General features: G+C 40.0%; 1 protein-coding gene across 1 annotated transcript in view; it reads right to left on the reverse strand.

The window, feature by feature from the left end:
• Positions 1-12430, reverse strand: part of LOC119416586 (DNA (cytosine-5)-methyltransferase 3B-like) — a 261265-nt gene that overhangs the window by 64005 nt on the left and 184830 nt on the right. The window contains exons 14-15 of the mRNA XM_037683776.1: positions 10998-11143; positions 3106-3196 (exon numbers count right to left, since the gene is read on the reverse strand). Coding sequence (XP_037539704.1) covers positions 3106-3196; positions 10998-11143 — 237 coding nt within the window. The remainder of the gene's footprint in view (positions 1-3105; positions 3197-10997; positions 11144-12430) is intronic.

Here is a 12430-nt window from a genome sequence, read left to right on the forward strand (position 1 = left end):
CCTCAGACTGAGGAAGTCTCTCGGATGAGAGACGAAACGTTTCTACATTTTTTTGTTGATTTGCTTTGTTTTGTTTTTTTGAATGTCCAGAGGACCAGATTTAACTTTTTTAGATAAATAAAATAAACCATCGCAGCAGTTGCTCTCCGGTGGTGGTGCGCCCGTTTTTATTTCAATTTTATTTAGTTGATTAAATAAAATGAAAATAAAAACTATCCACCACCGTGCACAGTGCGCGGTGGTGGATTCTCCACCAGTGGCGGATTCACCGATGGAGAACCCACCACCGCACTCACTGGTGGAGCGCCCCCATTGTGATTTTTATTTTATTTAGTGGATTAAGTAAAATAAAACCAACTTTTGCAGGGTAATAATAGTTTTGGTTTTCCTGTGACCTATTTACATTATGATAAATGGTACATATACGCTCCTGCTGTTTGGTTATTTTTTCTTGTTGTAAATAATAAATGGTGATTTTTTGTGAAGAGCATCTTGAATTTTTAAGACGTCACGTCGAGTAGTCAACGTGAACTAGACTTTTATCATGTTGAAGTTGACTTTTTAAATTATGTAGTGGTTCAACCCTAGGTTCTGTGTGTGATGGTCAGTTATCATCTGAACAATCATACATCCTCAAGCCAAAGATAAAAAGCCAAGTAGAATATTGAACCGGAAGAGTCAGCCATCCATCCATTATCTTTTACCCGCTTCTTCCATTTTGGGTCACGGAGGTCACCGGTGCCCATGTCCAGCAATCACTGTGTGAGGGGCGGGGTACACCCTGGACGGGTCTCCAGTCCATCACAGGGACACATAGAGACAAACGAGACAAACAACCATTCACTCTCACACCTAGGGACAATTAAAAGTTACCAATCAGCCTAACATGCATGTTTTTGGTCAGTGGGAGGAATCTGGAGTACCCGGAGAAAACCCACGCATGCACAGAGAGAACATGCAAACTCCACCCAGAAAGGCCCCCGGACCGGGATTTGAACTGGCAACCTTCTCGCTGAGAGGCAGCAGCTCTACCAGTTGCGCCACCGTGCTGCCTCAGAAGAGTCATCTTTAGTGAACTACTTCCACACTGTTGATGAAGTTCTACCTGTTTGGTAAGACTTGGCCTACTCCTCGCCTTCCATCTGCTTGGAAGAATCCGTTTTGTAGCTAGCGGCCCGGCACTCATCAAGTGACACATGACACAAATGACACATGACACAATCACTAACTGCAACTAGTCTACGTGAAATTTAATAACTCCCAAGATGTCCTAAAATTGACTAGTTGAATTGTTGATTCAACCCTTAACAGAACCCTGATCTTTTCTTGTTACTTAGACAACATTGCACTATATACAGTAGATATAGCAGGTTTGTATATTTTTTGTGCTGGGCACGTTAATGTGTTATTATCGCCTTAACGCGACCAATGATTAACCGTGACAAATTTTTAAACGTGTTAATGCTGTTAGGTTTTATTCTTCATTTTTAAGTCTGTGGCTCAGTGGCTGGGAACATTTGTCTGTGGGTGTGAACGCACAGACAAACCCATTGGTCGCAGGCAGGGGCAGTCTGGCCATTAAGAGGTTCGGGAGGATTCCTGAACGGCTGGTGGTGATTGGTCCTTTCTTTTTTCTTTTAAAACCCTGCTGCGTCCCCACCCAGCAGCCCTCACGGCCATAGTTGGCAGTCAAACGTCACATGCAAGCAGCCCCTCACAATTTGAAAAAGAAAAAAAAAAAGAGATAGGAGAGCGGGTGGCAATCATGTGGGTGGAGCAGAAAAACTAAGGAAAAAGAAAAGGAAAAAGTTAGTGCAAGATGCAGCCAAATGTGCTAAAATACTAGATATTTTCGGGGGTGGAGGGGCCAAAGTCACATGACTAAAGTCAACCAGGACCGTGATGACAGAACCGAGCAGCAGGGAGACAGCAGGTTAGCAAGCAGTGCCTACATAGACCTATCATCATCCCAGAGTTGGCATATAGTGTGTTTGGGTTTCTGGACTATAATTCAACTATAATTAAAATCAGTCCACACTGACTGACCAGAAAAAGGCATGCTTCTTTATTGCAAAAAGAAAACATATTATATTCAGGAGTCTGTTTTCTGTTCTGTTTCTTCAATAATATAGAGCTATTTTTACCAGCTCAAGAAAAATACATTGCAGTGAGTCATTCATTTACTGTGTATGTGTGTGTGTGTGTGTGTATGTGTGTGTGTGTGTGTGTGTGTATGTGCCTGTAGCGCTTTTTTTTAAATGTTGTATTTGTGTTATAAAACTCTGAATTATTTGCAAAAGTGCTCTAAAATTGATCATTGTTGCTGTTATGTAGACTCATATTCAGGCTGTCGTTTAATACACAATATTATTTTACATTATTATTGTTTAGCATAGGGCTGGATGATATGGACCAAAATTAATATCGAGATATTTTTAAGATAAATCGCGGTATGGTATATATCTCAATACATTTTTATTTTCATAAAGTAATAACACAAATATGTTTCTGAGTCAAAACTTGGTCCCAGTTGCCACACAGGCACATTTATTAACAGCTGTAACTGTACAAACTAAATGTCTAAAAACAAACTATTTACATGTATTAAAGTTTGTTTTATTAGACATGTATTTACATATATTAAATAATCCTCTTGAGCGGCGCTGCCTTCATGACGTTAGTAAGCGTGTATGAAGCAGCACGTGAGGGGCTGTGTTTATTCAGTGAGGGAGGAGGGGTCGCGTGAAGGTGGCGGCACAGACGGACAGAAAAGAAGAACTACACAGATATTCATGTCTTACAGTGAGAGGTAGCACAATAAAGCAGTGGCTTATCATATTGCTAGCAGCTAACAAGATGGATAACTTTAGCCGTCTTGTTCCACAGTTAGCCCTGACGTCACAGCGGAAAAAGTCGGGGGGTGGGCGTGTCAAATAGATTTACTGTCTATTTAAAAAACAACATTGACAGAAAAAAAAGTCCTAAAGTATGGCATTTGTTTATCTTTCCTGTTGTACTGTGACTCCACTTTCCAGGGAGCCTACATACTTCAAAATGGTGAAATATCTCTTTAAAGTTAATGACATGCATGAAACATGTACCTACCGTAGAGGCCTTTCCTGAAAGGATTTACAATGGAGAGGTCATTGCAGGGGCTGCCACCAATCATCAAATCAAATGGACCCCAATCGCTGATCTAAACCGTAAAAAAGGGACAATGAGCTATTTGTCTGAGTGATATTTTACTGACAGAACAACAAGAGTTAGAACTTTCAGCTTTTAACTTTGCATTTTCACAAACACATGGATTCATCTGGTTGTGATGCTGTTCTTGTTTAGATTTGTCTAAATAGGTGAATGTACACAGCATCTAACAATCAATTTAGACCCTGTCAACACTACTTTAACATTATTTATTTATTTATATTTCAGCTGCTCCCTTCTTCAGGGGAAGTCACATATGCAATTGACAATAGTTTACGACGACTTTCCTGGCACAACCTGGTTTGGAACCCAAAGCCTCAGGATTATGGGACCACTATGTGGGCACTGACCATGAGCTAAAGATTTTCCCCATTCCCGTTTTGTTCCTTTGATACCTTTAACAATTATCCTTCAAAGACAATCAAAATTTATTGATGACAGAATCAGAATATAGCAAGTCAGAACCAGAACAAACCGGTCAAAGCAGCTCCATATTTGGTACAAAGTGATCATAGGGATGTGACTGCTGCATCACTTCAGAAAAACTTTGTGCTGAGAGTGTTAAAGTTACTGATGATACAACAGACGAGAAAACGTGCAATATAACTCTGTACACCAAAGAATCACCAACAGATGCAGAAATATTCATGACAGAATGTTTTGGCTCAGCGATAATAGACACTGCTTGTACTAGGACAGTTTGTGGACGAGAGTGGCTGGACAACTATAGTACTGTGTTACAAAAGAAAAGTGTGAAGACGATGAAAGAGACAGAAACACAAAGTCACAGGCCCTTTAAGTTTGGAGATGGAAGAGTCGTCCACTCCATTAAAAAGGTAAGGATACCTGCTAAGATCGGCAACAAAAAGTGTAATATAGAAACTGAAGTGGTACCTGCTAACATTCCACTGCTTCTGAGCAAAACATCATTAAAAAGGGCTGGGACCGTTTTGGACATGGAAAGGGACAGTGCAGTGATGTTCAACCAGCCTGTCAAACTGGACTTTACTAGCTCTGGTCATTACTGTGTGAACATTGTGGACAGTGAAAATAAAAATCCTACTCTCTCTGATAAGCTATTAGATACTACTGAGGAAGAAATTCTGACTACAACAGACAAGATGAACACAAGTGAAAAGATGAAAGTTTTAGAGAAACTTCATAAACTGTTTGGGCACGCCTCTGCTGATAAAATACAAAGACTTTTGACTACTTCTGGCAATAAGGACACAGAATGCAACAATCTGATGAAAAAGATTGTGAACCAGTGTGAAGTGTGTCAGAAATATTGTAAGACCAAACCAAAGCCTGCTGTCGGTTTACCATTGGCATCTACATATAATGAGACAGTTGCTGTAGATCTGCATGAGCTTGAACCTGGGGTGTGGTACCTACATATCATTGATCAGTTCACCCGTTTCAGTGCTGGTAGTGTCTTAACCACCAAGAGATCTTCTGAAATAGTCAAACGTTTTATCCATGATTGGATCAGTGTGCATGGCCCACCACAAAAGTTGTTCAGTGACAACGGTGGTGAGTTTAATAACGAGGAAGTGAGAGACATGGCCGAAAACTTTAATACTGAAGTTAAAACAACACCTGCTTACAGCCCGTGGAGTAATGGACTGTTAGAGCGCCATAATCAAACTCTGACTGAGATTCTAATGAAAGTTAAAACGAGTACTGGATGTGACTGGAGCACTGCCATGGACTGGGCTCTGATGGCAAAGAACTCTATGCAAAGTGTCCATGGATTGAGCCCACATCAGCTGGTGTTCGGGCAGAATCCCAACCTACCCTCTGTATTAATCGACAAAGCCCCAGCTCTAGAGGGCACCACCAAGAGTGAATGGGTTGCCAAACACATTTCAGCCCTACATGCTGCAAGAAAGGCTTTTACAGAAGCAGAATGTTCAGAAAAGATACGCAGAGCACTAAAGAAACAACTGCGACCTACAGATGAGCGATATGAAACTGGAGACAAAGTCTTTTACAAACAAGTGACCTGTCCAGAATGGAAAGGACCAGGAGTGGTCATTGGTCAAGATGGTGCAGTCGTTTTTGTTAGACATGGAGGCACCTGTGTCAGAGTGCACCAGCTCAGATTAAGGAAAGTTACTCAGGAGCATGAAGAACCTCAGCTTACCTGCAGTGAGGAGAACAATCAAGGACAACATACAGTGGACATCAATGAAGAGGGAGTAGGAGACACTAACGCAGTAAATTCTGAGAATGATCCTTCGCCTGCTCCTGAAAATGGCTGAGAGACAGCACACTGAGAACACCATCATAAAGACAGGTCAAATTGTGACATTCAGAAATACAGAAGGTGTCTCACAAAAAGCAAAAGTGTTGGGACGTGCCGGCAAAGCAACTGGGAAATACAAGAACTGGTTTAACTTGGAGCTGCTTGAGCCTGTAGAAGTGGCTGGCAACAGTGAATCAGCTGATCTGTCACAGTTGGAGGATCTTCATGTCCAAGCAAATGTTCATGATACGGATACACACGAGGATGTTTTCGTGATTAAGGACATGTCGTTTGATGAAGCAAAGGAAAAGGAAATAAAAAGCTGGAAACAGAATCAAGTGTTTGAAGAAATTGAGGACAAAGGACAAAAGTGTGTCTCCACTCGTTGGGTGCACACTGAAAGAGAGTGAACATGGATTAGCACCAAAAGCAAGGCTTGTTGCACGAGGACTTGAGGAGCTACAAGTTTCTGATCTACAAAAGGACTCACCAACCTGTGCTTCAGAGTCACTGAGACTCCTGCTGGCAGTTATATGTCAAACAATGGAACCTTCACTCAATGGACATTAAATCTGCCTTCTTACAAGGAATGGAACTGTCCAGAGACATTTTTATCAAACCTCCCTCAGAGGCCAATAGCACAGGCATGCTTTGGAAACTGAGAGAATGTGTGTATGGATTAGCTGATGCCTCACTGTATTGGTGTAACAGGGTAAAAAACATCATGATTGAAACATCATGTCTAAGGTCGACCCTGCAGTTTTCTACTGGCTGGATGAGGGCGAGCATGTAACTGGTGTACTTGCTTGTCATGTTGATGGTTTTATATGGGATGGATCACATATGTTTTCAGAGTCAGTCATACCTCACCTCAGGTCAAAGTTTAATGTCGGTCGTGAAGCGCATAATAGTTTTTCCTATGTGGGTGTGGATCTTGTTGCTAAGGGTAAGAAGGTACACATGCACCAAGACACATACATTCAGCACCTGCAGCCCCTACACCTCTCACCCTCACGAGCAGCAGAGTCAGCTTCACCCCTCACTGAAAAGGAGAGAGAGCAGCTCAGATCGAAGATAGGCCAACTTGTGTGGGTTGTGATACAGAGCAGGCCTGATGTCATGTTTGATGCTAGTAATTTAGCATCTGGTCTCAAACAGGCTACAGTACAGACCATCAATGAAGCTAACAGAGTTGTGTGTAAACTCAAGACCAAGTCAGTTGAACTGAGTTTTCAACACCTGGGAGAAAACAGTAACTTAAAGATGGTTACATTCACAGATGCATCTTTTGGGAATCTTTCAGATGGGGGCACTCAGGGTGGGCACCTCATTGTTTTAATGGGTGACAATGGGTAGTTCTCTCCCATTTCATGGCAGTCAAAGAGAATTAAGAGAATTGTTAGAAGCACACTTGCAGGTGAAACACTAGCTATGTCTGAAGGGATTGATAATGCAATTTTTCTTTCCACACTGTTTTCTGAACTCAATGCTGGTAGTACTGCTTGTCCTCCACCAATAGTCTGTGTCTCTGATAATTTCTCTCTTGTACTTCAGTCAACAAAGTTTGTTGCAGAGAAAAGGCTTCGCTTGGAAATCAGTTCGATTAAAGAACTGATTCAAACTATGAAAGTTCATCAAGTGTTGTGGTCTCAAACAAAAGACCAACTCGTAGACTGTTTAACAAAAAGGAGCATCTACAACCTCACTACTTACGGCTCTTTATGAAGGACGATGGATTGTTCAATAAATTAATTCACCAGTTGTTTCACACTCCATGTTGAAACTGTTCTAACAAAATCCTTAGTGGCTGTGCTTTACCATGAGTCTTATACAAGCATTTAGCACTAGAAGTCCCAGAGAAGGGTCATTTAACATTTCTACCTTTGGAACCCAGAGACGGGTCGAGTGACCTGAAGGATTTTAGCTAACATCCTATAATGAGCTGTTAACAGGCGCTTTTGTTTTGTAAATAAGGCCATTACTGGTGCACCACAGGAGGGGGCACGCTTAACTCCCAACTAACTGTTTTCCATTGAGTTTAGCCATTTAGTTTCTAGTTAGTTATATTCAGTTTATTGTATTTTATAATTTGAAGATTTTTTATATATATATTGGTGGCACGTTGTTGCACATTTTGAACAAATTGAAGTCGATTTACCGTTTATTTTTCAATTGGTTTGGCTCATTTCTTGAAACCGAGATGACATTCTCAAAACACCATGTGAAACACAACTCAAGAGACTTTGCATTTTGAGGTTACTGACAATTTGTATGAAACACATATTTTGTTTTGATATATATAGTATTTAGCTTAGTTTTGAGCAAAAAAGGACAGACCATAAGCAATTGTGTGTAAGTCAAGAGGACTAAAACTTCAGCATGAGAAATATAAAAAACAACAACCGTTATTTGTTTCCATGCTTTTTATTTTTGTCATAAAAATACAAGGGATAAAACAATTCTACACATATTTACACTATGCTCTAGTGGGGGGGCTGCGTGTGTGTGAGTGGCATGTCCTCCTTGTGTGACTGGCATTTCAGCACTCACTCAGCAGTCCATCTGCACTGTCGAAACATACCTGGCACTGCCAGGGTATGTCCCTGGTACATTTGCCACATGTGTATTTGTAGCAGTTGACGCATCTCACAGTTGCACAATTGTTCGTGCATCGATGTTTGATCTGACACTTTGCCCTTTTGCCTGGGCTGGGTGTGGAAGGTTGTTGCTGAAGCAGTTTCTCCTTGCGTGCCTTCTTCTCACAATTAATTTGGTTTTTTTTTTCGAAACTGTCATTTTGAACCCACTTCTCTTTTTTTCTGAAAGAAAAACATTACTAAAATCTTTTAGAAAAACTTTTGCATATATCTTGAAACAGATTGTATGTTTTGCAAACTTTTGTTTTGTTTTGTTCATTTGGCAAAATGACCTGGATAATGTATCTCTCCCAAAACACTTCATGTATGCTTCAAAACAAAATATGTGGTTCATACAAATTGTCAGTAACCTCAAAATGCAAAGTCTCTTGAGTTGTGTTTCACATGGTGTTTTGAGAATGTCATCTCGGTTTCAAGAAATGAGCCAAACCAATTGAAAAATAAACGGTAAATCGACTTCAATTTGTTCAAAATGTGCACCAACGTGCCACCAAGAGATATAAGTTCAAAATATAACCAGTTGATTTTGCATCTGTTTGGAGTATTAGACAGACGTTTGTGTGAGTTCAGCTTATCTCTCCCCTGCTGATTCCTAAGGCAATGGCCACATTTACAAATGAAAGGACGCTAATTGGAGCCATCAGAGTTGTCCAGTTTGGAGCACTACTTTGACTAAGGCTGCGCTTTTTTGCGCAAGTGAACCTGGCTTCTAAATCCCCCGCTCCCTGGATTGGACATTGGAATGCAGTCTGGTGAGGTGGGTGTGTCTGAGTTACTTGTGTGCATATTTAAAACAAATGGCAGTTAATGGCCCGCAAATTGTTGAGGAGAAGGAGGGGGTTTGTCCTCAGGATCTTGAAAATCTAGTCACTCTAGTGCTAAGGGTCTTTTGACCCTTTTTCAGGACTTCTGGGGGGAGGTCGAAATTCCTGGGACTTCTAGTGTTAGGGCTGCAACAACGAATCGATAAAATCGATGATTAAAAGCGTTGGCAACGAATTTCATTATCGATTCGGTGCATCGTGCGATTATGCGTCTTTCACGGCGCTGCAGAGCCGTTTTGTTCACGGGCAGTTCATTGTCAATGCTGCCTGACTGAATAAAGTTTGAAAAAAAAACCAAACTCTGCAGCGCGAGTTGAACAGAGTGAGGGGGGAGGAGGAAGCAGAGCAGAGGCTGTTTTCAAATGAAATTAAGTAAATTTTACAAATGACTGACGCAGAGAAAACTGTTCGACTCAAGTCCTTAAAAGAGTGGGAGAACTTCACAAAGATAAAAAAAAAAGAGAAACATGCAGCTTTGAAATGTGACGACACGACACGAGAGAACCACGGAGATAAAACGTAAACATGTGGGAGTCACGAGGAGGAGGAAGGAGCTGATACAACTCTTCATGTGTTGCAGGTGAGTCTCTACAATATTCAACATTTGTTTCATTTCAAGAGAGAAAACGTAACGTCTGTCTGTCTGGGAGATGAAGCTGCTTGTTTGTTTATCTGATTAATGACGGTGATGGAGAACGTGTGTAATATATTATATTATCTTTATATTTAATTTAATTGGTACAAGCAGTGTTTAAATGTGATTTATAAATAAATCTAACACAAAGATAATAATTTAATGATTAAGCTTCAACTTTTAATTTGCTGGCAAAGTCTGAAGCCACTGCAGGTATGGCAGGATGAATTGCATTTAAACAGGAATTAAAGTAATTTATTACATCTACTCAAATGTGTGGAATTAAGTATTTTATATATATGTGTGTGTGTGTGTGTTTAATTACTCTTTTAGCTACTTTTGCCTGAACCTAACGCTGTAAGTGAAACAAGGCATTTCTTGAGTTGCTGTAAATTATGATATAAAACATATTTACTCTCTCATTCCAGAAAACAACAACAACAAACAACAACATCCTTCATGATGGACAGACATCATGGACACCACAGCAGCAGCTGTCTTCACTGAAACATCCTGAACATGATCGTCACTGACACGAGGCCTCTGTCCATGGTTGAAGACGAAGGCTTCACTACAATAATCCACACTTTTAATCCAGGTTACAATAATCCACACTTTTAATCCAGGTTACAATGATCCACACTTTTAATCCAGGTTACACTCTTCCCTCAAGGACACATTTTACAAAGTAGCTACATACTGTGCAGGTATAAAGATACATTTGTATATATTTTTGTGTACATTTATTTTTTTAAGCTATGTAACTAACTTTTATTTTTTATTATTCAATATTTTACTAACAAAATAGTAAAATAGCAACCTGTTTTTTGTGTGAATTGCTATGTCAGTCAAATGTTCAATTTTGGAATAAAGGGGTGGAAATTAAAACGTTGTTTTTGTCGATGAATCAAAAAAATCTGCAGATGAATCGATTATTGAAATAATCGTTAGTTGCAGCCCTACAAGCATTACATTTTTCTTTTATTTTTAACTTTAAGAAAATTGGGAGATTGTTACTCCCTTTTTGTTTTGATTGCATGCCAATCCGCTAGGGGGCACTATCATGCCAGTAGCACATGCTATGGGGTTTTACACTCTTCTTTGTTGGTGTGTGCGGCGGAGATGAGGATCGCGGAATAAAGTTGATCAGATCCAAAAGGAGAAGTTATTTTTATTGACTAACACTGTGATGAAGACCTGCTGATTGTTCCCTGACAGAACTGAAAACTAAAGGAGACAGATCCTTTTCTGCTGTGGCTCCCAGACTCTGGAAGTCCCTTCCTCAAACTCTCAGATCAGTGGACTCAGTGGCTTCCTTTAAAGGCCAGCTAAAAACTCATCTTTTTTACTTACTTACACAAAGATGAAAATGCTATCTGTTTGCCAGTCTGTCTGACAGAAAAGGAAAATCTAGATGAGCGTAAACGTACGTGTTCCTGGGTGATGAGTCGAACGTCACCAACATGGACAATCTTTCCGTCGTGGTTGATGGTTGACACAGTGATGGAATCCTCACAAACCTCAGAGGCAAAATATTTATCTACTTTGAAGCCAAGGTCCTTCAGCACCAAGTAGCCTAAAGAAACACAGATACACAGAATGTGACAAGCATAGATGAAAAACTAGGAAATCACTTTTTTTCAAGGCGACACATTAAACCCCATAGTCCTAAATTGACAAACTTCCCTAAAATCTCTATGAAATGTTCAAGACATGTTTTGGTCGGATTAAAACAGGACAAACGTTTCTTGTTTGGGTCAAGCACCCATGAGACTGTGTAACGCTTGCTGGTTAGGAAACGCAGTCACTGATATGAGACGTCTAGTTAGAATATTGAAGGCACAAACACTTTCTAGGATTAATTTTATTATTCACAATATATACAAATGCACAGCAGAATTATTATTCAAGCATAAACTGGACCGTGTGGTTCTAAACAAAGCAAGAAAATATTAGTGGTGCCTAATTTGGTGTATAAATTCTACAAATAATGCAATACTCAAACAAATTAAAACTTTCACATTGAAAACACAACACATATTAATTACACTGTCAAGGCAAAGATTTACAGTATCAATAATATTACCTGGTAACAAACATACAACTCTACATAGACACTATTGCCTAATAAATGCTTGGAAGCTTACAAAATCTATTTGAGGTTGATAACTACAATGTAAATGGACTGTACGTGTACAACACCTTTCTATGAAGCTACTCAAAGCTCTTTACAACAATCTGTGCCCTCGTTTACTTCCACACACATTCATATCTACTACATCTCTACAAAGATCATCTGAATTTGTAGAGACTAATCAGAGTTTTATCACATTCAGACACTGATGGGACACATCGGAGGCAACGAGGGGTTCAGTTTCTTGTCCAGAGACACTTCAATGTGTAACTGCTGGTGGAATTGAACCCCCAACTCTCCCACTGGAGGACTACTACTCTAACCACTCAGCCACAGCCGCCCATCATTTAATATTCTCAGTCCAACAACACATTACTTAATCATGTTTAGTCACAGTCAGAGTTTCTTTATTGTCATTCGCACCTCATGTGGTACATGTGGTGGAGCGAAATTATGTACACAGGGTCCCAGTTACATCCAACAATAAAATGTAAAAGAAAAACAGTAATAACATCTAAGATATGAACTAAGAAAAACATCAACTAAATATACACTAAGCACTCATAACATAAAACATTGAACATCAGCACAAACATGAACATGAGTCTGTGAGCAGATGTGCACGCATGAACACATCAACATTGAAACAGATCAGCAGCAACATGAAACAGATCAGCAGCAACATGAAACAGATCAGCAGCAACATGAAACAGATCAGCAGCAACATGA

Source organism: Nematolebias whitei, chromosome 11, assembly GCF_014905685.2.
Source record: "Nematolebias whitei isolate Nwh7 chromosome 11, NemWhi1, whole genome shotgun sequence".
NCBI classification, from domain to species: Eukaryota; Metazoa; Chordata; class Actinopteri; order Cyprinodontiformes; family Rivulidae; genus Nematolebias; species Nematolebias whitei.